Source organism: Ruditapes philippinarum, unplaced genomic scaffold, assembly GCF_026571515.1.
Source record: "Ruditapes philippinarum isolate M1 unplaced genomic scaffold, ASM2657151v2 ctg10782_1_1_1_1, whole genome shotgun sequence".
NCBI lineage: Eukaryota > Metazoa > Mollusca > Bivalvia > Venerida > Veneridae > Ruditapes > Ruditapes philippinarum.
The window spans coordinates 2,614-28,075 of record NW_026860619.1 but is presented as its reverse complement, the minus strand read 5'-3'; the positions used below and the strand labels follow the sequence as shown (position 1 = coordinate 28,075).

Sequence of the window (25,462 nt, the reverse complement as noted above, 5' to 3'; positions counted from 1 at the left end):
AACCCAATTTGATTGGTCTTGACAAACACTCCTTTTGAATCATTAATATCATTCATGCAATTTTTAATTACAAATAATTGAACAAATATACATGCATAATAAATCTTACAATGTATAACATAAAGAAATAGTTATGAAGAAATTTATTTGATCTGCAAGATATATATTTTTATATTTATTTTAAAAAGATGTCAGAGAATTAGGTGATATGTGATGATGCATACCTCAATTTATAACTGAAATTAAAACAAAAGACAAGGAGAAGCTTCAACTTAAATCAAATGGTTAAAGGAGGGTTGGAAAAGTCCATATTACAACAACAGTATTTTTTAAGTGACAAAAACTAAATAATAATCAACTCGTTGATATAGATATATTTAAATGTGTTAAAAATCTTGAATATGAATAAGAAACAAGAAGAATCAACGACGAAAAAGCGGCGATTGGAGAGTGAGGTCTCACAATCGTCTGGCATAACAAACCTTTCAAATGTTACTGAGACCACTGAATTAACTAGTGATTTTGAAAACATCAACTCCGATTCCTCTTCTGTTAATCAGTTTGACGCTCGCAACGGCCGACATCTGAGTACAACAAATGGCGCCACAATCCAGCAGATGCAAAGTGTTCAAGCAAAAGGTGCTAAGGGGCAATTTGCTACAAAAGGCCAAGTTTCATGGAACTTCGAATTCGATGATGACGAGACCTTTGAAAAGGAAAGAGTGAAAGGAGACACGCCGGCACAGCAATTGAATCCTGGACAATATGATAATAATTTTGCTGGAACAAACAACAGCCATCGGAGAGTTTTTCGAGATACAATGAGTAGTCTCGACACTTTTGGTCTTTCATACAATAAACAACCTTTTGACGAAGCATATGACCGAAATAATTGTATTTTTCAATCAAACCTAAGGAGCAACACAACCTCGCAAATTCACGGTCATGAGAACGAGATTCAGAGGCAAATACTATTAGACGAACTTACCAGACGGAATAATGCTCAACAGCTTCAAAGCAGACGATCTCAGAGTGCGACATCTTTGCGCGTTAATAGTGTACAGAACCGGTCCGATAGTCATCTGTACGAGTCTCTTCAATCGCAAAATGCAGCACAAAATATATTAAATAATAATCCTCCAGTACAAACAGTTGTACACATGACTTCAAATGATTCAAATTACTTACATCCGGTGACTGAAACACAAATTCACAGGAACAATTTAAGAAAGGCGAAAAACATGTCCGCGATTTCTGGCGATGAATCTTCCGCATATGCTGATGTCATGCAACATAATGAACCTTTTGATATAGGTCAATGTCAGAAAAAATGTTATGACTTTTGCAACAATTCATTTTACCGGAAGGGGTTCTATATATTACTGATTTTCAATGTGATACTCATTCTGCTGAACACATTCGGACTGCCTTACGTCTATTTTGCCATAAATCAGAAAAAAGAAGTTAGTAAAGCCGCGAACCTGAACGAAGGAGGAGAGTTTGCCAGTGCAGTGCATTCCGAGTTATGTGTGAAATGCGACAAACTAAATGAAGTGGTGAATTCTAGTGACGTTTCCTACAAAGACGGACAGTGTTGTATTAAGTCGGCCGAAAAATTACTACCAATACTTCTGGGGGTGAGTTTATTTCTTCTTTTTTTCCAACCTATGGCCTCAACATGCGCCGGTATAGTGTGCAAGTCAGGGAATCCAGGTAATGTACTGTACGCAACTTAAGTTTTATATTTAAATAACAACTCTTCAAATTCAGCCAAAACATAAAATATTGTTTGTTTCCCGTTCCTATAATCTATAAAACTAAAATTAATAATAGGGGAGAATAGGGGAGAAACGTCATCGAGAATCTTTTAGAAAAGTTCTAATATTTTGCTTCATAACTGAACCAGTCAAATTTTCTTCTTTTTTTTAAATCCATGTAATTCATATATGTTCATTTAATAGAATATTTAACCTACAGTACCTGCATACTCTACCAAAAATTGGCCTTAAACAAAGATAATTTTAAGGCTGGCCTTGTATTCCTTTTCGAAATAGTAGATCCAATCAGTTAATGAAGAATGTTCATTTTCAGTACGTCATTCGAAACTAATTAATGCGATAATTTCAGTGTACAGTCTTACAGTCTTTTCTATACCATACATCCGATTAATTTGTAAATTAACTACTCTGTTTACCCCTTGTTTTAAAACATTTACCACGTGTTTATTACAGACTCCTCTCAAAATTCTGAAAAAGGGGCGATCCCTGAAGCACTGAAACAACAAAATAACAAGAAAATTGTGAGTCTGTACATGGCATAAAATGGCGTGCAATATCCGTCACGCCCCCTAGCACCTAATTGAGCGGTACTCAATTTTCAACACTTGACGTGCTGGATGGAGTCAATGATCTCTTAGAAAGAAAAATATAACAGGATGATTGGTTATATTTTGGATTTATTGGTTTAAACCATAATCACATTTAATTTATTTCTTATTACAGATTGTGGATGATATAGCAGGTGTTCCGCCACCAGGTATGTATAATGTATAATCTTACAAAAATAGAAGAGGTGTTAATCCTTGTTTATTTGCGAGATTAATTTAGAACTGTTAGAGTGTTAACACGGCGTAAATTTCGAACTATCCTTTGTAATTTATATGAATTCAGAGCTGTCCTTTGTAAATTTAATATGTATCAGTATCAAAATGTTGAAAATATATTATCCAAAGATATGTCGTCTTCTCCAATTTCTTGAAGAGACAGACCGGTTTCGCTCTCTATTTTGAGCGTTAAATGTATCATATGCATTTCAAACCGATCATGTTTTAAATTTTTTATACTTTGGTTTTCAGAGAAAACAGCCAATGTTCCTGTCATTCAACTGAGAGCTGACACGCAAAGTAAGTTCATATGATTGCTTTTACTAGGTCATTTACCATGTTACCTGACCTGTTCTAGTAATAAACATTTTATGAGTTCTTGTACGAGAGAAAATATGAACCTATCAGGCTGGCTTAAAGGAGGCCGGTCGTTGTATTAAGGTGTAATCTCTGGCTGAAATAATGCATTAGAGTGCACCTGAGATTTTACTCAATAGACACCGTTGGTGTATATTGTCGGTGTATCGGTATATATTATAATTGTATCGGTATCCATTATCGGTGTATTGGTATATAATATCGATGTGTAGGTATATATTATCGGTGTATCGGTATACATTATCGGTGTGTCTGTAAACATTATCGATGTTATGGTAAATATCGATAAATCGGAATACATTATCGTTGTGTCTATATACATCATTATTCTGTCTGTAAACATAATCGGTAAACGGTATACATTTATGGAAGGGTATTAACGCAAAAATTACATCTTGCTTTCTTACGTTACATCTTGCTTTATAACTTGTACATCTTGCATTCTGACTTGTACATCTTGCATTCTGACTTGTACATCTTGCATTCTGACTTTTACATGTTGCTTTCTTACATGCACATTATGCTTTCTGTTGTGTGCGTCTTGCTTAATTGTCTGCTGATATCATTATTTAACGATCAATTATTATTCATTTGTTGATCTGGTATATTAATTCAATTACTTAACCTGCAACTGTTTGTATTTAGGTCTATTTACTCAGCTTGAATGACGAATGTCATAAGATAGAATGACGCATAGCCGAAAGCCGAATGCAGCAAGCATAATACGACGCGACATCTGGTGTAATAATATGTGACACCCAAATTATGCCAACAGGTGGCGCTATAGTTATATTCTCGGTAAAGTCCGTATTGCGGTTCGGATTCAGTTTACCAAGTTACGTCCCTTTGTTTTAAAATTTCCATTTCCACTATGAAGCAAATAAGGTAAACATACATACAAAACGATTTAACCAATTTTTATATTTATTACTGAAACTGTGTGGTTCAAATTATATTTCCAGCTGACAATGACAAGTAGCACATTTCCAAATCAATGATTTTAGAATTATTTTTTATCAACAAAATAATTATAAAATAGATCAGTTATTCAAAGTGCTTGGGTATGGAAGGAGATCGATATTCCGGATACTCGTATATTTTCGGTAATTTCTGTATGGTTCCGTACATGTTTCCGAACTTGCGCCCTCTGTCGTAAAAAAGAGTGTAGTTTGCAATCTGCACACAGTGCGTGCTTCCATGTATTTTTTATACATGTATAATCGATTAACATATAGGTTTCCTATTTTTGTACACATTAAATGTAGACAGTTTACGATCATTATAGTTAAACTGAACTGATTTTAGCATCAAACATAAAACTTTAACGTAAACAAATTTGAAGATAGTTAAATAACGAACGATTCATGCAATTTAAAGCAAAATGTCAAGTCATAATGCAAGATGTGCAAGCCAGAATGCATTGTGTGCATGTCATAATGCAAAATGTAATAGTAAGAATCCAAGATGTACAAGTTAGAAAGCACAATGTAACGTAAGAAGACAAGATGTAATTTTTGCGTTAATACCCTTCCATATACATTATCGGTGTATTGGTATACAAAATACATTTTTCATGTAGCAGATAAATATTGTATTCTTTGATATAGATAAATACCATATTTATGTTACTGAATCACAAATATAATACAGATGTGAACACCACATTTTTGTATACACATGTATTATTAGATAAAATATATTAAATATGGGTGGTGAAACACACGATGATAGCCAAAATAATCTTTCCTATTTCGGCACCACATGACCTAAACTGTGTTGGTGCGTCGTTAATCAAAACCAAACAAAACAAACAAAATTCGTTTAAATTGTAAACGTTCATCATCATTGGCGTATCTATTTTTCTTCTCTATTTGTAGGAAACAAAAATCAGACAAAAATTATTTGGCAAAAAAAGCCAGATGTTGGGAACTTTAGCTCCAATGTTACAGACGACGAAATAAAAGTTCCAAAGACTGGATATTATTATGTGTACAGCCGAGTACATTATAACCTTCCGGCATACAAAGACGAGTCAGAAGAGTTTACCATCGTACATACAATTTATAAAACTAAAAAGGATGACACTGAAAGTCCACTAGATGAAGTAGTCCAAAGATGTTTTCCTACTAACAATACTGGTGACGTCAGACATGCAAATCAGCTTGGATCAATTCACCATTTAAAGAAAGGCGACAGACTTTTCATAAAATTACGTTATCCACAATATTTACTTCCTGAAAATACACTATTTGGATGGTTCATGGTAGCAACTTAGTTGCCTTAATTTCGACAAACTTCGTATAAATTCGGTAAACTTCGCATTACTTTAGCAAACTTCGTATAACTTTGGCAAACTTCGTATTTAAACTTCGATATACTTTGTGTAACATCGGCAAATTTCGTACAATTTCGGCATGTTTGGTTCTTTTTAAAATGACACGGGTTTTTATTTCTCTCATTGTCATTAAAACGTTTGTTGAATCTGTGTTTATGCGGAATAATGGCATAATATGTTTTCAGGTTTGTCTTGTTTATTGTGATTTAATATGTATTGAATGATTTTTCAAAAAAAAACAGCTGTAATACCTTTTATTTGTAAGAAATTTGACCTCAATCAACGCATTTATTTTTCATTTATTTCATATTTCATGTGAAGACTATTCAAACGTCATTTCTTTTATTTTTAAATTTTAAAAGTATTATAGATAATATTGATTTGTCTAACCGTGACTGTGTAAATAGTAAATAGTTTAACATCTGTGTTACGCAATGTGGCAGATCCATTACTAGTATTTGGTAAATGTTGTACTTTTAACGATAACGTCTATTTTAGTGATAGCTCGTGTATAGAATACTCTGACTGGTTTGATAGAGAATGTATCAATGCTAGAACTTTGTATTTAGATGCTTTAAAGGTTTTAATAGAAATAATAATGATATCTACAGAATAAATTTGTGTAAATATAAAACGGAATGTATTATTCGTAAAAAGAAAAGAATACATTATTGTAAGAAGATGTCCAATATAGAAAATTTAAAAAAAAAGTAAACCGAAGCAGTTTTGGAAATATTTTAAAAATAAGTCGTCTGCAGACAATAGCAATATTCCAATAGATGTTTTTAAAGAATATTTTGCTAATTTAAGTAATGATATATCAAAATGTACAATATTGAGGCTGAATTTTTTTGTGAAGATTATTGTTTTGATGAGATAAATACTGAGTATGATGAGTTAGATAAACCGATTACTTTAAATGAAGTTCAAAATGCCGTAAAAATGTTAAAACGTGGAAAATCATTAGGTAGTGATTGTTTAATGAATGAATACTTCACAGAAAGCTTCGATATTTTAGGTGCCCATATATGTGATATATTTAATGTTGTGTTAAACTCTGTTTTTTTATGCAGAACAATGGACAGAGGGAATTATAATCCATCTTCATAAGAAGGGACTATAGAGGCATAACATTAGTTAGTTGTTTGTCAAAATTATTTACCACTCTACTTAATGTTAGAATATAATCATTTTCTGAAAGTAACAATATCATATCAGATGCACAATTTGGTTTACTACCGATGCAATTTTTGTTCTTATGTCATTAATTCAAAAGATTTGTTAATGAAAATAAACGTTTATATGTTGTTTAATGTTAAATGTTTTGACAGTATATATAGAAATGCACTATGGCTGAAAATGTATAAATTAGGAATAAAAGGTAAATTGCTGCGTATTATATGAGAATGTATCAAAAAGTTAAATCTTGTGTCAAATCTTGTTCGAATTTTTCTGATTATGTTTATTAGCCTATTGGGTTACGTCAAGGGGAGGTAATTTCACTAATTTTAGTTACTCTCTTTGTAGAGGATTTAGAGTTATATTTGCAAACTGATCATGAATCGGGACTGTCATTTGATGACGTTATTTTGATTTTATTGTTATTTCTTGACGATATGGCCATCTAAGGCAAGTCACCATTGGAACTGCAAAACCATTTGGATCTTTACATTCATATTGCTCTACATGGGGATTAAAAGTAAATACAAGCAAACCAAAAGTAATGCTTTTTTCGAAAACGATGGGGTTATTACAAAATGAGAACTGGACCTTTGATGGCCAAATTTTAGAAGTTATGAATGTTTTTAATTATTTTGGAAAATTAGGTACTGTTTTTAATTATACAGGCATTTTTCGATTAACCAGGAACACTTGGTAGGGAAAGCTTTAAAAGCTCTTAATGTTTTGATTTACAATTGTAGAAAGTTTGATCTTAAACCTAAGATATCATGTCAATTATTTGATGCTTTCATTTGGTCTATTTTAGGATATGGGTCTGAAATTTGGGGTTACACGAAATCTAAAAAATTGGAAAGAATCCACTTGAAATTTTGTAAACGTTTGCTTAATGTTAGAACAAATACTTGTTCTGCTGCATTATACGTTCTCCGCTGTATGTGACTCGTTACGTAAGAATTGTCAAGTTTTGGTGTAAGTTGAAAAACACTGATAATATTGTTTTAAAAACTAGGTATGAAGATTGTTTATCTGATTGTAATAAAGGACACCGCAATTGGGTTTCAAGTGTTGAAAAGCTACTCTGTAATTATGGTTTTGCTGAAATTTTTATTGAAAATTGCGTTGATGCAAAAGTGTTCCCTATCATTTTTAAAAGTAGAGTTATAGACACTTTTATACAAGAATGGACAGCTACGTTAGAACGTAGCCCTGTTTTGTTTAATTACAAGAATTTTAAGCTTAATTTCAGTTATGAAAGTTATCTTGATATTCTGCCTTGTAAATATAGATATTATTTTTGTAGATTTAGATTATCTGTACATCCTTTAAGAATACAGACTGGGAGATACAATAGGAATAATACACCTCGTGATCAGCGATATTGTCTATGTTGCAATACATTTGACATAGAAAATGAATATCATTTTATATGTGTATGCCCTTGTTTTAATAGTCTTCGAATGCAGTATCTTAAAAAATGTTATTATGTTAGACAATCTGTAAATTTATAGATCTACTTCCAACGCAAAATAAAACTGTTTTAATTAAGTTATCAAAATATATCCAAGAATCATTATCGTTGAGAAACACAATCATTAACTCTTTACATAATTGAATTGTTTTTATCTTCTTGCATAAATTTTGTCCTCTTTAATCATTGTTTATTTATTTAAATATGTTGTTTATAATTTGTATGTTTTTGCATGCCATGTGACTATGTTTAATCAAATATTTTGTTAACAAGACGATGTACATATGTATAAATCTGTAAATAAAATTCTTTTCTGTTCTGTGTTGTAAAAGAAGCTGGATATTGTCAAGCTATGTACTCAAAAGAGTGGCATTTTCGAATCTGTAATACATTATTTAATAATGCTTTTCGAAAACATAAACAATAGCATTTTTGAGGCTTAATAGATCTTAAAGTAACTCAATATGATGTGAGAAAATGAAAAGGAAGTAATCTTACTCGCAAGTATGGTAATAGTTACTCTTAAACAATGTAATATTTTAGGTATCTTTTGTATCTTTTTCCTGTTCTTTGTTGTTCTTTTTTAATTTTTACATGGTCATTTTAAAAATTATGTGGCATCTGTTTATTTTATTCCCTGTTCATTGAATAATACATAATGAAAACATAACAAAATACCAAACGAGATCAAAACGAACACATTGCACAGTATCTGTGAGGTAAACCCTGCTTGTGGGCAGCAGTGTTAAGCACCGAAGTAAGCAATATTGCACGTTTAAATCTGAAGAGGGTAATTAAAGTAACAACCGCAGATATAATCATTCAACCTTGAGTATGGAACTTTCTGTTTGAAATTTTAGTGCCAATCCTTTGGTCTTCGTTACTTATCAATTCTCAAATAAAATGCTAATATTTTAGAATAAAAGGCTTTTTATTTTTATGTCCTGTTACAGTTATATCTGAGCCATCTATTGCTTCATTTGCGTTTTTGCAATTTGTACAGTTACAGTGAGTGAGTGTTTGTATGGGGCGTCCGTGGCCGAGCGATTAAAGTCATTAACTTCAAACCACATGTCCCTTGCCACTGTAGGTTCGAATTCCGCCCGAGACTTTGGTTTCTTTCATGTTAGATGGCTATTCAGTTAGCTTACGAAATATTGGTGGTTCTACTGGGATGCCAGGTCGTGTCTGAAATAAGGCACTTAGGTGCACCTGAAGTCTTCCTCCACTAGTAAAACTTGAAAGTCGCCATATTACGTTAACTGTGTTGGTGCGGTATTACTCCCCCCCCCCCCCAAATAAAAAGACATAAAGATAAATTTTTGTTTATATAATGCTCCTTTTATCAGAAATGATTTCACATTGGGAATTATTTTTCTTCAAGTTATAAACATCTCACTAATTCCTAAACAATCGTTATTATAAAGCATGTTTTTACCTTTCTACAGACAAAATGAATTCATTTCTGAAACTTTATTTGCCTTCAATGAATAATTAACTTGCATGAAAATGTAGGAAGGGTGTAAGTTAGAATTATACGTCAAACACAAGGTAAGATTAACCCATTATTTCATGAGCATTTTGTAAAGAATGGCTGTTTTCATTGAAAAGTCTCCAGTTACAAGTTCAAATTGCTATAAAACTATCAAAAATGCTTCAATACTAATCAAACTTGGCACAAATGTTAACTGGGCCATTGCTTTTGTAACGACATGCTCAGTCTTAAATTTCCTGTTCCAATGACAATGAGGGGACATCTCAAAATTGTCAAAAATCACTATTTTGCGTTGATTTCATCAAAATTGATTTCAAAGTGCTGCAACTTCTCAATGTCAAAGGGTTTTCAGCGTAGGTTACACGTTAAATTATTACCCAAACATAAGGGGCCACATCCCCCTTCTGGCGACCCCCTGATGTATCTTTTGGATGGATATATACAACAAAAAGAGTATCTTTAAACACATTAATGCGAATAATATTATTTCAATATCACATTTTAAATGTAAGGCTTTACAAAAAAACAATACAACAACAACAACAAACTTAATAGGTGTCGGCTTATAAAATCAGTAAACCATTTTACCAGTGATTGATAATAGGTCTACATTTTTCACATCAACGCGTCATTATACTGAAAGTACACACCATTGGCTACGCACATTTTTTCCGCTTTAAAACCGATCCTGATTTTTCTATATATAATGTAAACTGAACTGAACTGTCGGGAAGTTGAAGTTCTTAACGCACGTGAATTATCACGATGTCTGTTCTGATATACGATAGGATTTAGAAAACCTATACAAAATACAGTCCTGTGGTGTCCGTGCCCGAGTGGTTAAAGTCGTTGACTTCAAAACAATTGGCCTTCACCACTGTGGGTTCGAATCTTGACAAGGACTTTTGATTCATGCATGTGTTAATCTCACAGACACTTGGGGTGCAAAATAAATGTATATTTGTCAATCCCAGAACATGTACTGATCATATATATGAAAAAACTTAATTTAAGACGTTTTGAAAAAGAGTCATATTTCAACGTATATAATAATTATGAGATCGAGAGGTGGGAGGTACTGCTTTTGTCCGTTTGTCTAACAGTCCATCAGTCATCCGTCCGAATTTTGTTTCTGCGCAATTTCTCGGCAATTACTGACTGGATTTCAATCAAAATTTGTGGGAGTGTTCAATACTAAACGGAGACTATATAATTTGCATGTCCCACCCAGATCTCGAGCGGGGCCCCCGATTAGTTATGCAGTATATACATATTGAGAGAGGGTTTCCGCGTCATTATACTGAATTAACAAAACAAAAAAAAACGAAGAAAAAAAAACTATATCGTATGTTAACAGGCGATACCAACACAGGTTATAAATGTTCTGGTTGGACCATCCAACACATTAAAATGACCTTGACCTCGAAGATCCAATTATTAAAGTTTGCTAAAATTGCCTAAGAAATAATATTTCCCAAACAGTGATTTTATCCCTCAATAACATCACTGTTTGGAGTTCGGATGCGAGGAATTATATCACGAGGGCGTAATATTATACCATTACAGATACGTGAATATTTTCGGGACTTCCCTATTTTATTTTAGACTAGTATCAGTTGTTACACGCATTTCGTCGTAGCAGACGGACATTTATATCGTTTAAAAATTTTGGGAGGGGTAAATCCATTGCAGGTACGTAAACCTATGCATATATTTACTCTTCTTTTTTATGTTTATTTTTGTTTCATTTATCCATCTAAAAAACTTGTTTTGATTGGGTAAATCAGTTATCTTATTTTATTAAAGTTTTGAACATTTAGCTTTCATTGTCTCTTATTTAAACGATAAAGGGGTGATATAGGGGAAATATAGAGTGATATAGATAATCAAAGCACAGAAGGCGCTGAATTCGTTTTGGTCTCAGAATGTCAGAAATGTGAAGGTTGTGAGATTATAAACCAATTTGTTTGTAAAGTGTCACCAATGCTGTTTCCAGTGTTATAACTATAGTAAATTTGCTATAAGACTAATTGCAACACTGTTATTCAATTCAATGTTTATTTTGCATAAACAATTAAACAAAAACAAAAAACAAAATGAGATGAGTTGCCTTAACTGGGATTTGAAAAAAAACGAGCGTGTAAAACCCGCGACCAAGATAACAGCCTGAAGAAAACCATATTATTCCAAATTAGGGTTTGTAACCGTTATTAATTTCGATATATTTTGTTCACGGTAAACCTGATGCTTAACACTGATGTAAATAATCATTTATCAAGCCTGTCATTTGACAATCTTTACGCAGTGATCTCCCCTTAATTTTTCGGCGGTTGTGTACATATAAAGGTAGGTAACCGCTTTGAGGAGTATGGACTACTTTCGGTATTTGCAATTAAGCACATCAGGGTCTGAAATTTCGCTACCATTATTTGTTTGGTCTGACGACCCAAACAAATAAAAATCGCGCCGGGTTAACCGCAAACCTTTCACGTTTATCGTCTATGTTTATATTCATGGGGTATTATAGTTAGCTTACATCTGGGTATACTTTGTATTTTGTTGTGTTATTCTGCAAATTAAAAGTGAAAATGAAGTGAAAGGAATGTTAAGATGAAATGAAAATGGAAGAAAAAGGTACTGATTTTTCATAGCATTATTAAATTGATGTATGTCTACAGACTTGTTTCCATCGTTTTTCTTCTGAGCGTTTTTCCTGAGCGTTAAAGCATGCAGTAATACAAGGGGTTGATAAACAAAAAAAATATTACATACATTCATATGTAATATAGGTACGATTGCATACTAGATTCTACTTTTTGTGAAGACTTTTTGGTAGAATTGGTAAGGTAGAATTTCATTGTAAGTCACAGTCGCAGATTTGAGATATGATTATTTATTCATATAAACATCATAATTGGTTATATATTGATAAAAAAAACCCCGAAAGACACAGTTTGTAAATATTTATTACAATAAAATAAGAAAAAAGGTATTTTCCAGCCGAGGTTAGCTATATTTATAATTCCCGCGCTAAGTCGCGGTGGTGCTTGGATAATCACTTGATACTGTAAATGGCAGCCATTTTACGATACGAAAATGCCTGGCCCTCCTCTGCCGAAAAGATATGACAAAATACTTGCAATTCAAAGTTTGTTTGGAAAAAAATACATGCAAACAAATTGTAAATTTGTGTATGACAACTCACCCCCTAAAAAAACAAAATAGACTCAACCAAAACAAGCGTCTGCTTCTTAACCTAACTATGTAGTTGCATCACCATGATTAGAAATAGCAAACCAAATGTAAGAGTTTAACCTATTGTAAAAACAAGTAAAATGGTTTCCTGCGGGGAACATTTTTAATGAGATAAAGATATTTCATTTAACTATTTTCAACATATTTTTTTTTTTTTTTTTGGGGGGGGGAATAAATAAACGTTTGTATCAGGAATTTAGTCGACAATAATCGATCAATATAGAAGAAGGTCTTTGGAAACTGGCGATTGTTGATGACCGGAGAAGGTTGAACATAAAACAATTATTTCTTTTGAAGAAAATGATTAAATGAGCAAAAAAAAAAAATAAGTAAACACACAAGTTTACGCAGAAAATATCTCTATTTATTATGGCAGATGCCACTACGAATATTTTAACTTTGTAGATTTTCAGTATAAACAATTTATTGTTTGTAAAATTGGAGATACATATGAAAGAAACATTGATAATGTTCACATCATTCAAGTTTTTCCACCTTAAACGGTAAAATGATAATAGAAAATCAGAAATATCACGTAATAGTTTTTTTGTTCTTAATTAGGTGTAATTCTGACTAATTCCCTAGAGGTAAATCCGTAACGGACCGGCAGACGGTATTTAGCCAGGTTTTCGAAAAGATCAATTAACCAATCATGTACGGTTTACAGATCACATGCTCCTCCATGTACCGAAAACAGGTCACGTGCTCCTCCATGCCTCAAAAGTTAAACGCGTACCAATACCCTGCGGTCTCCGGACCGCAGGGAATAATACTATGACCACAGCAGATTTCGTACAGAAAACTAAAGCACTTATGACGATAAAAATATATGTTTATATATGTATCTATATGACAACGTCTGTCCCCTTTGATTAGAACCTCGAACACAATAGTAAGAATACACAAAACAAGTAGTAATTTAATGCTAAAAGTTGTAGACTAAGTTGATTCCAATATATCGAATTAAAGTCCAACTTAAGTAAATTTATAGATATAAAAGTGAACAGTACATTATTTATATACTTATTGATCATTATTATTATGGTTGTAAAAACCGAATGTCTGTTGGCATTTATCCGCATTCGTTTATCAGTGGGCATTTAAATTGATTATGATTGTCGGGCATATGTTCAATCATGTTTGTACCAAAGCTTTAACTGTCATATATACATCAAAGGTAACACTCTCTGTTTTTGTTTACGCCGAAAACCCACATGGTAGAACTACACTTGATCCGGGATTATTATGAATAATTCCCGAGATTAAATGACATGTACATGCGCGGTCTTATGAAGGAAAGTTAAGGGAACATATGACAACCATCGTCCCGGGCCCAAATCCGGATATGATAATATATATGGACAGAAAAGGTTACCATGCAATGTCTCTTCTGGAAATAGCTGATTTTCAGTGTAATGATTGTAAACATATGCTAAGTCATTTCAAATTATAATTAACTTGAAATGATTATGACATTGAAAATCATCCGGAATTTTAATTTCCGTACTAGGTAATGTATGTATGCATCGGGTTATATTGGCTCCAATATCTACTTGAACTGATACGCCAGCTGATCTTTGTCTTGCATGGATACATTCAAATACCCAAAACAGGCTTTACGTCGATGCGGTGGTCTAAATCGTAGTGCGTGTGCATGTAGCTTGCTTTAATGTTCTATCTACCCCCCCCCCAGAGGGCGGGGGTTTGAAAATTAAAAAAGTAAAGTTTCCGCTATTCTCTTTCGGTTCAATTTACTGGTGCAGTATTTTTTTCCGTTTTGTGTCGAAGTATCGATGACAAACATTCAGTGATAAAAATATCAAATTACTGGCATGTGCCTTTAAAGAATTTGTTAAACTTCCCTTTCAAATATATAACATAATAATGTTTACATCACAAGCTAGCGTGGTCTCTTTACTGTTGGCAAAAGTTGATATCATGTTTGGCTACAGCAATGGTTAGGAGTAAATATAGACATCACATTTTAGGTATATACGAAAGAGACGCATACACTAACGGACCGTAAATAAACTCTTGAAAATAGTTTCATCAGTATTGACGTCATTATCATCATCATCATCATCAACAACATCATCATCAACACCCCTACAAACAACAACAGCTACAACATTACCATCATCATTGACAAAAAAATAACATTATCAAACTATTCCATTGAGTGAATCAATTTTGGTCCTACAACAAACCCAATTTGATTGGTCTTGACAAACACACGTTTTTGAATCATAAATATCATTCATGCAATTTTTAATTACAAATAACTGAAAAAATATACATGCATAATAAATCTTACAATGTATAACATAAAGAAATAGTTATGAAGAAATGTATTTGATCTGCAAGATATATATTTCTATATTTATTTTAAAAAGATGTCAGAGAATTAGGTGATATGTAATGATGCATACCTCAATTTATAACCTGTATTTTCAGAAATCTCTTGAGAGAAAGCCAAATATCGAATCTAAATAGGTTTGAGAAATAACAACAGTCTGTTTCATGAGATAACGTGCAAATGCAACCAAAAATAAATAGAATTATGGAAATACAGATCTTAATTTCTGGAAACTGAAATTAAACCAAAAGACAAGGAGAAGCTTGAACTTAAATCAAATGGTCATAGATGGGTTGGAAAAAGTCCATATTACAACAACAGTATGTTTTAAGTGACAAAAACTAAAAAAAACTCTTTGATATAGATATATATAAATGTGTTAAAAATCTTGAATATGAATAAGAAACGAGAAGAATCAAAGACAAAAAGGCGGCGATTGGAGAGTGAGGTCTCACAATCGTCTGGAATAACAAACCTTTCAAATGTTACTCAGACCACTGAATTATCTAGTAATTTTACAGACAACTACTCCGATTCCTCTTCTGTTAATCAGTTTGTTCAAACAAAACGTGCTAAGAGGCAACCTGCTAGAAAACACCAAGTTTCATGGAGCATTGATGATGACGACACCTTTGAAAAGGAAAGAGTGAAAGGAGACACGCCGGCACAGCAATTGAATCCTAGACAGTATGATAATAATTTTGCTGGAACAAACAACAGCCATCGAGCTACAGAGAGTAGGCTCGACACTTTTGCTCTTTCATACAATAAACAACCTTTTGACGAAGCATGTGACCGAAATAATTGTATTTTTCAATCAAAACTGAGGAGAAACAAAACCTCGCAAATTCACGGTCATGAGAACGATATTCAGAGGCAAATACTATTAGACGAACTTATCAGACGGAATGATGCTCAACAGCTTCAAAGCAAACGATCTCAGAGTGCGACATCTTTGCGCGTTAATAGTGTACAGAACCTGTACGAGTCTCTTCAATCGCAAAATGCAGCACAAAATATGTTAAATAATAATCCTCCAGTACAAACAGTTGTACACATAACTTCAAATGATTCAAATTACTTACATCCGGTGAATGAAACACAAATTCTTCAAAGCAGACGATCTCAGAGTGCGACATCTTTGCGCGTTACTAGTGTACAGAACCTGTACGAGTCTCTTAATTCGCAAAATGCAGCACAAAAAGTGTTAAATAATAATCATCCAGTACAAACAGTTGTACACATGACTTCAAATGATTCAAATTACTTACATCCGGTGACTGAAACACAAATTCTTCAAAGCAGACGATCTCAGAGTGCGACATATTTGCGCGTTTATAGTGTACAGAACCTGTACGAGTCTCTTCAATCGCAAAATGCAGCACAAAATATGTTAAATAATAATCCTCCAGTTAAAACGGTTGTACACATGACTTCAAATGATTCAAATTACTTACATCCGGTGACTGAAACACAAATTCTTCAAAGCAGACGATCTCAGAGTGCGACATCTTTGCGCGTTAATAGTGTACAAAACCTGTACGAGTCTCTTCAACCGCAAAAAGCAGCACAAAATATGTTAAATAATAATCCTCCAGTACAAACAGTTGTACACATGACTTCAAATGATTCAAATTACTTACATCCGGTGACTGAAACACAAATTCTTCAAAGCAGACGATCTCAGAGTGCGACATATTTGCGCGTTAATAGTGTACAGAACCGGTCTGATAGTCATCTGTACGAGTCTCTTAATTCGCAAAATGCAGCACAAAATATGTTAAATAATAATCCTCCAGTACAAACAGTTGTACACATGACTTCAAATGATTCAAATTACTTACATCCGGTGACTGAAACACAAATTCACAGGAACAATTTAAGAAAGGCGAAAAACATGTCCGCGAATTCTGGCGATAAATATAACGCATATGCTGATGTCATGCGGGATAATGAACCTTTTAATATAAGTCAAGGCCAGAAAAAATGTTTCGACTTTTGCAAAAATTCGTTTTACCGGAATGGGTTCTATATATTACTGATTTTCAATGTGATACTCATTCTGCTGAACACATTCGGACTGCCTTACGTATATTTTGCCATAAATCAGGAAAAAGAAGTTAGTAAAGCCGCGAACCTGAACGAAGGAGGAGAGTTTGCCAGTGCAGTGCATTCCGAGTTCTGTGTGAAATGCAACAATCTAAATGAAGTGGTGAATTCTAGTGAAGTTTCCATCAAAGACGGACAGTGTTGTATTAAGTCGGCCGAAAAATTACTACCAATACTTCTGGAGGTGAGTTTATTTCCTTTTTTTCAACCTATGGCCTCAACATGCGCCAGTATAGTGAGCAAGTCAGGAAATCCAGGTAATATACTGTACGATATTTAAATAACGACTCTTCAAATTCAGCCAAAACATAAAATATATCAATTTGTTTGTTTCCCGTTCCTATACAATGTACCTACCCAAAAAAATCTATAAAACTAAAAATAATAATAGGGGAGAATAGGGGAGAAAAGTCACCGAGAATGCTATCGTTTTTAACTCTCCATTGCAAATATACTAACTAGGTATAAAACTTCTAATATTTTGCTTCTTGACTGAACCAGTCAAATTTTCTTCTTTCTTTAAATCCATGTAATTCATATACATGTATGTTCATTTAATAAAATATTTTACCTACAGTACCTACATACTCTACCAAAACCTGGCCTTAAACAAGGATAATTTTAAGGCTGGCCTTGTATTCCTTTTCGAAATAGTAGATCCAATCAGTTAATGAAGAATGTTCATTTTCAGTACGTCATTCGAAACTAATCAATGCCATAATTTCAGTGTACAGTCATACGGTCTTATCTATATCATACATCATATTAATGTGTAAATTAACTACTCTGTTTACCACTTGTTTTAAAACATTTACCACGTGGTTATCACAGACTCCTCAAAGGGGGCGATCCCTGAAGCACTGAAACAACAAAATAACAAGAAAATTGTGAGTCTGTACATGGCATAAAATGGCGTGCAATATCCGTCACGCCCCCTAGCACCTAATTGAGCGGTACTCAATTTTCAACACTTGACGTGCTGGAGTCAATGATCTCTTAGAAAGGAAAATATAACAGGATGATTGGTTATATTTTGGATTTATTGGTTTTAAACCATAATCACATTTAATTTATTTCTTATTACAGATTGTGGATGATATAGCAGGTGTTCCGCCACCAGGTATGTATTATGTACAATATTACAAAAACAGAAGAGTTGTTAATCCTTGTGTATTTACGAGATTAATTTAGAACTGTTAGAGTGTTTAGAATGTTAGTTAACACGGCGTAAATTTCGAACTATCCTTTGTAATTTATAAGAATTCAGAGCTGTTATTTGTAAATTTAATATGTATCAGTATCAAAATGTTGAAAATATATTATCCAAAGATATGTCGTCTTCTCCAATTTCTTGAAGAGACCGACCGGTGTCGCTCTCTATTTTGAGCGTTAAATGTATCATATGCATTTCAACCTGATCATGTTTTAAATTTTTTATACTTTGGTTTTCAGAGAAAAAAGCAAATGTTCCTGTCATTCAACTGAGAGCTGCCACGACAAGTAAGTTCATATGATTCCTTTTACTCAGTCATTTACCATGTTACCTGACCTGTTCTAGAAATTAAAATTTTATGAGTTCGTGTACGAGAGAAAATATGAACTTAAAGGAGGTCGGTTGATGTATTAAGGTGTCATCTCTGACTGGAATAATGCATTGAGGGCCCCTAGATTTTAACATGACACCGTTGGTGTAATAATGGGTGTTCTTTAATATAATTCTTGGTACCATAATGGTATCGGTAATATTAAATTTATGGATCCATTATCGGTTTGGGTTAATTTATAATTGTATCGATCCATTATCTGATCGGAAATTTTTCTATCGATTTTAGGTTAATAATATGTTCGGTTCCTTATCGGTGTGTTTAAAACATTATGATTTATTGGTAAATATCAAAAATCGGGAATAATTTATGGTGGGTCTATTCATTATTATTCTGTTGTACAATAAATCGGTAACTTTGTGGAAATAATTTATGGAAGGGTATTAACGCAAAAATTTAATCTTTGTTTCCCTTACTTTACTCTTTTTTTTCTAACGTGAAAACATTTCAAGTTTTAAATTATATTTATTACAATTGAAAGTTGCAAATTTCCAAATCAGTGATTTTAGAATTATTTTTTATCAACAAAATGATTAAATAATAGAACAGTTGTTCGAAGTGCTTGGGTATGGAAGGTGATCGATATTCCGGATACTCGTATATTTTCGGTAATTTCCGTATGGTCCCATACATGTTTCCGAACATGCGCCCTCTGTCGTAAAAAAGAGTGTAGTTTGCAATTTGCCTTGTTGTATTGCATACAGTGCGTGCTTTCATGTATTTTTTATACATGTATAATCGATTAACATATAGGTTTCCTATTTTTGTACACATTAAATGTAGACAGTTTACGATCATTATAATTAAACTGAACTGATTTTAGCATCAAACATATAACTTTAACGTAGACAAATTTGAAGATAGTCAAAAAACGAACGATTCGTGCAATTTAAAGCAAAATGTGCAAGTCATAATGTAAGATGTGCAAGCCAAAATGCATTGTGTGCATGTCATAATGCAACATGTATTAGTAAGAATCCAAGATGTACAAGTCATAATCATTGTGTGTATGTCATAATGCAAAATGTAATAGTAAGAATCCAAGATGTACAAGTCAGAAAGCACAATGTAACGTAATTTTTGCGTTAATACCGTTCCATATATATAAGCGGTGTATTGGTATACAAAATACATTTTTCATGTAACAGATAAATATTGTGTCACGGTTCAGAACTGTTCACTAGTTAGGGGAGAAGATGTGTAAGCGGCCAGGTGGCTCAGTCGGTAGAGCCGCGGAACGGTATTCCGAGGGTTCCGGGTTCGAGTCCAGGTCAGGCTGCACATTTTTCTCACCTTGTGACAATTGTATTCTTTGATATATATAAATACCATATTTATGTTACTGAATCACAAATATAATACAGATGTGAACACCTCATGTTGGTATATACATGTATTATTGATTAAATATATTAAATATGGGTAGTATAGCCATGTATTGAAACACACGATGTTAGCCAAAATAATCTTTCCTATTTCGTGACCTAAACTGTGTTGGTGCGTCGTTAAACCAAACCAAACAAAACAAACAAAATTCGTTTAAATTGTAAACGTTAATCATCATTGGCGTATCTATTTTTCTTCTCTATTTGTAGGAAACAAAAATCATACAAAAATTATTTGGCAAAAAATGCCAGGTGTTGGGAAAATAAGATCCAATGTTACAGACGACGAAATAAATGTTCCAAAAACTGGATATTATTATGTGTACAGCCGAGTACATTATAAACTTCCGGCATACAAAGACGAGTCAGAAGAGTTTACCATCGTACATACAATTTATAAAACTAAAAAGGATGACACTGAAAGTCCACTAGATGAAGTAGTCCAAAGATGTTTTCCTACTAACACTACTGGTGACGTCAGACATGCAAATCAGCTTGGATCAATTCACCATTTAAAGAAAGGCGACAGACTTTTCATAAAATTACGTTATCCACAATATTTACTTCCTGAAAATACACTATTTGGATGGTTCATGGTAGCAACTTAGTTGCCTTAATTTCGACAAACTTCGTATAAATTCGGTAAACTTCGCATTACTTTGGCAAACTTCGTATAACTTTGGCAAACTTAATTCGTATCAAAACTTCGATAAACTTTGTATAACTTCGGCAAATTTCGTACAACTTCGGCATGTTTGGTTCTTTTTAAAATGACAGGGTTTTTTCTCTCTCATTGTCATTAAAACGTTGCGTTTGTGCGGAATAACATCATAATATGTTTTCAGGTTTGTCTTGTTTATTGTGATTAAATGTGTATTGAATGATTTTTAAAATAAATCAACTGTGATATTTTTATTTGTGAGAAATTTGACCTCAATCAACGCATTTATTTTTCATTTATTTCATTATTTCATGTGAAGATTATTCAAAAGTCATTTCTTTTATTTTTAAATTTTAACAGTATTATTGATAATATTGATTTGTCCAACCGTGACAGTGTAAATAGTATATTAAATAGTTTAACATCTGTGTTACACAATGTAGCAGATTCATTAATAGTATTTGGTAAATGTTTTAGTTTTAACGATAACGTCTATTTAAGTGATAGCTCGTGTATAGATTACTCTGACTGGTTCGATAGAGAATGTATCAATGCTAGAACTTTGTATTTAGATGCTTTAAAGGTTTTAATAGAAATAATAATGATATCAACAGAATAAATTTGTGTAAATATAAAACGGAATATAAAAGTATTTTCGCAAAAAGAAAAGAATATATTATTGTAAGAAGATGTTCGATATAGAAAATTTAAAAAAAGGAAACCGAAGCAGTTTTGGAAATATTTTAGAAATAAGTCGACTGCAGACAATAGCAATATTCCAATAGCTATATTTAAAGAATATTTTGCTAATCTAAGTAATGATTTATCAAAATGTAACAATATTGAGGCTGAAAAATTTTGTGAAGATTATTGTTTTGATGAGACAAATACTCTATGAGTATGATGAGTTAGATAAACCGATTATTTTAAATAAAGTTCAAAATGCCGTAAAAATGTTTAAACGTGGAAAATCATTAGGTAGTGATTGTTCAATGAATGAATACTTCATAGAAAGCATCGATATTTTAGGTGCCCATATATGTGATATATTTAATGTTGTGTTAAACTCTATTTTTTTATTCAGAACAATGGACAGAGGGAATTATTATCCATCTTCATAAGAAGGGACGTACTGATGACGTCAATTACTATAGAGGCATAATATTAGTTAGTTGTTTGTCAAAATTATTTACCACTCTACTTAATGTTAAAATAGAATCCTTTTGTGAAAGTAACAATATCATATTCAGATGCACAATTTGGTTCCCGTAAAGGGAGTTCTACTACCGATGCAATTTTTGTTCTTATGTCATTAATTCAAAAATTTGTTAATGAAAATAAACGTTTATATGTTGTTTTTGTCGATATGATTAAATGTTTGACAGTATATATAGAAATGCACTATGGCTGAAAATGTATAAATTAGGAATAAAAGGTAAATTGCTGCGTATTATATGAGACATGTATCAAAAAGTTAAATCTTGTGTCAAATCTTGTTCGAATTATTCTGATTATTTTTATTATGCTATTTGATTACGACAAGGGAGGTTATTTCACCAATTTTAGTTTCTCTCTTTGTAGAGGATTTAGAGTTATATTTGCAAACTGATCATGAATCAGGACTCTCATTTGATGATGTTATTTTGATTTTATTGTTATTTCCTGACGATATGGCCGTCTTAGGCAAGTCACTGGAACTGCAAAACCATTTGGATCTTTTACATTCATATTGCTCTACATGGGGATTAAAAGTAAATACAAGCAAACCAAAAGTAATTCTTTTTTCGAAAACGAGGGGGGTTATTGCAAAATGAGAACTGGACCTATGATGGCCAAATTTACGAAGTTGTGAATGTTTTTAATTATTTTGGAAAATTAGGTACTGTTTTTTAATTATACAAGCAATTTTTCGCTTAACCGGAACACTTGGTAGGGAAATCTTTAAAAGCTCTTAATGTTTTGATTTACAATTGTAAAAAGTTTGATCTTAAACCTAAGATATTATGTCAATTATTTGATGCTTTCATTTGGTCTATTTTAGGATATGGGTCTGAAATTTGGGGTTACACGAAATCTAAAGAATTGGAAAGAATCCACTTAAAATTTTGTAAACGTTTGCTTAATGTTAGAACGAATACTTGTTCTGCTGCAGTATATGGTGAGTTGGGGCGTTATCCGCTGTATATGACTCGTTACGTAAGAATTGTCAAGTTTTGGCGTAAGTTGAAAAACACTGATAATATTGTTTTAAAAACTATGTATGAAGATGGTTTATCTGATTGTAATAAAGGACACCGCAATTTGAATTCAAATGTTGAAAAGCTACTCTGTAATTATGGTTTTGCTGAAATTTTTAATGAAAATTGCGTTGAATCAAAAGTGTTCCCTATCATTTTTAAACGTAGAGTTATAGACACTTTAATACAAGAATGGACAGCTACGTTAGAACGTAGCCCAGTTTTGTTTAATTACAATAATTTTAAGCTTAATTTTGGTTATGAAAGTTATCTTGATATTCTGCCTTGTAAATATGGATATTATTTTTGTAGATTTAGATTATCTGTACATCCTTTAAGAATACAGACTGGGAGATACAATAGGAATAATATACCTCGTGATCAGCGATATTGTCTATGTTGCAATACATTTGACATAGATGATGAATATCATTTTATATGTGTATGCCCTTGTTTTAATAGTCTTCGAATGCAGTATCTTAAAAAATGTTATTATGTTAGACCTTCTGTGCTTAAATTTATAGATCTACTTTCAACGCAAAGTAAAACTGTTTTAATTAAGTTATCAAAATATATCAAAGAATCTTTACCGTTGAGAAACACAATCATTAACTCTAAACATAATTGAATTGTTTTTATCTTCTTGCATAAAGTTTGTCCTCTTTAATCATTGTTTATTTATTTAAACATGTTGTTTATGATTTGAATGTTTTTGCATGCCATGTGACTATGTCTAATCAAATCTTTTGTTAACAAGACGATGTACATATGTATAAATCTGTAAATTAAAGTCTGTTCTGTTCTGCTCTGTTCTGTAAAAGCTGGGTACTGTCAAGCTATGTACTCGTATATGGCATGTTAAAAGAGTGGCATTTCTGAATCTGTAATTACATTATTTAATAATGCTTTTGGGAAACATAAACAATCGCATTTTTGAGGCTTAATAGATCTTAAAGTAACACAATATGATGTGAGAAAATGATAAAAGGAAGTCATCTTACTCGAAAGTATGGTAAAAGTTACTCTTAAACAATGTAATATTTTAGGTATCTTTTGTATCTTTTTTCCTGTTCTTTGTTGTTCTTTTTTTATTTTTACATGGTCATTTTAAAAAATATGTGGCATCTGTTTATTTTATACCCTGTTCATTGAATAATGCATAATGAAAACATAACAAAATACTAGTACCAAACGAGATCAGAACGAACACATTGCACAGTATCTGTGAGGTAAACCCTGCTTGTGGGCAGCAGTGTTTTTGCATGCTTTAGTGCACGCCTAAAGCACCGAAGTAAGCAATATTGCACGTTTAAATCTGAAGAGGTTAATTCAAGTAACAATCGCAGATATAATCATTCAACCTTGAGTATGGAACTTTCTGTTTGCCATTTTAGTGCCAATCCTTTGGTCTTCGTTGCTTATCAATTCTCAAATAAAATGCTAATATTTTAAAATAAAAGGCTTTTTATTTTTATGTCCTGTTACAGTTATATCTGAGCCATCTATTGCTTCTTTTGCGTTTTTGCAATTTGTAATTTACAGTGATTGAGTATTTGTATTGGGCGTCCGTGGCCGAGCGATTAAAGTCGTCGACTTCCAACCACATGTCCCTTGCCACTGTAGGTTCGATTTCCGCCCGGGACTTTGTATTCTTTTATGAAATGAGGCTATTCAGCTAGCTTACGAAATATCGGTGCTTCTACTGAGATGCCAGATCGTGCCTGAAATAATGCACGGATATGCACCTGAGGTCTTCCTCCACTAGTAAAACTGGAAAGTTGCCATATTACGTTAACTGTGTTGGTGCGATGTTACCCCCCCCCCCCACACACCCAAAAAAAGAGGAAAAAACATGAAGATAAATTTTTTGTTTATATACTGCATGTACTGCTACCTTTATCAGAAATTATTTCACATTAGGAATTATTTTTCTTCCAGTGATAAACATCTCACTTGTTCCTAAACAATCATTATTATAAAGCATGTTTTTTTACCTTTCTACAGAAAAAAATGTATTCATTTCTGAGACTTAATTTGCCTTCAATGAATAATTAATTGACTTGCATGAAAATGTAGGAAGGGTGTAAGTTAGAATTATACGTCAAACACCGGGTTAGATTAACACATTATTTCATGGGCATTTTGTGAAAAATGGCTGTTTTCATTGAAAAGATCAAATTGCTATAAAACTATCAAAATGCTTTGATACTAATCAAACTTGGCACAAGTGTTGACTGGACCATTGCCTTTGTAACGACATGCTCAGTCGTAAATTTCCTGTTACCATGACAATGAGGGGACATCTCAAAACTGTCAAACATCACTATTTTGCGTTGATTTGTTCCATCAAAATTGATTGCAAAGTGCTGCAACTACTCAATGTCAAAGGATTTTC

The 25,462-nt window shown here is 32.7% G+C and overlaps 2 protein-coding genes across 3 annotated transcripts; both read left to right on the top strand.

The window, feature by feature from the left end:
• The first annotated feature begins 240 nt into the window (after nucleotides 1-240).
• On the top strand, nucleotides 241-24,520 carry LOC132712789 (uncharacterized). 2 transcript variants are annotated; one of them, XR_009623352.1, is made up of 5 exons: nucleotides 241-1,637; nucleotides 2,502-2,535; nucleotides 2,855-2,902; nucleotides 4,858-6,696; nucleotides 22,266-24,520. XR_009623352.1 is itself a non-coding variant. In XM_060695227.1 (4 exons), exons 1-4 carry the CDS (start codon nucleotides 402-404, stop codon nucleotides 5,253-5,255), a joined length of 1,716 nt encoding a protein of 571 aa, XP_060551210.1. In that variant the 5' UTR covers nucleotides 241-401; the 3' UTR covers nucleotides 5,256-8,905. The 2 variants fall into 2 exon arrangements, 1 of the variants encoding a protein (XP_060551210.1); XM_060695227.1 differs by lacking the exon at nucleotides 22,266-24,520 and having other exon boundaries at nucleotides 4,858-8,905.
• On the top strand, nucleotides 15,144-22,272 carry LOC132712788 (uncharacterized). Its single transcript, XM_060695226.1, has 4 exons — nucleotides 15,144-17,364; nucleotides 18,267-18,300; nucleotides 18,633-18,680; nucleotides 20,380-22,272. The coding sequence occupies exons 1-4, from the start codon at nucleotides 15,466-15,468 to the stop codon at nucleotides 20,775-20,777; spliced, it is 2,379 nt and encodes a 792-aa protein (XP_060551209.1). The 5' UTR covers nucleotides 15,144-15,465; the 3' UTR covers nucleotides 20,778-22,272.
• Nucleotides 24,521-25,462: the final 942 nt, after the last annotated feature.

Coding starts and splice junctions, on each gene's coding strand:
- LOC132712788 (XM_060695226.1), top strand. CDS start 15,466: ATGAATAAGAAACGAGAAGAATCAAAGACAAAAAGGCGGCGATTGGAG. Junction 18,301..18,632: donor AGCAGGTGTTCCGCCACCAG/GTATGTATTATG, acceptor TTTGGTTTTCAG/AGAAAAAAGCAAATGTTCCT. Junction 18,681..20,379: donor ACTGAGAGCTGCCACGACAA/GTAAGTTCATAT, acceptor CTCTATTTGTAG/GAAACAAAAATCATACAAAA.
- LOC132712789 (XM_060695227.1), top strand. CDS start 402: ATGAATAAGAAACAAGAAGAATCAACGACGAAAAAGCGGCGATTGGAG. Junction 2,536..2,854: donor AGCAGGTGTTCCGCCACCAG/GTATGTATAATG, acceptor TTTGGTTTTCAG/AGAAAACAGCCAATGTTCCT. Junction 2,903..4,857: donor ACTGAGAGCTGACACGCAAA/GTAAGTTCATAT, acceptor CTCTATTTGTAG/GAAACAAAAATCAGACAAAA.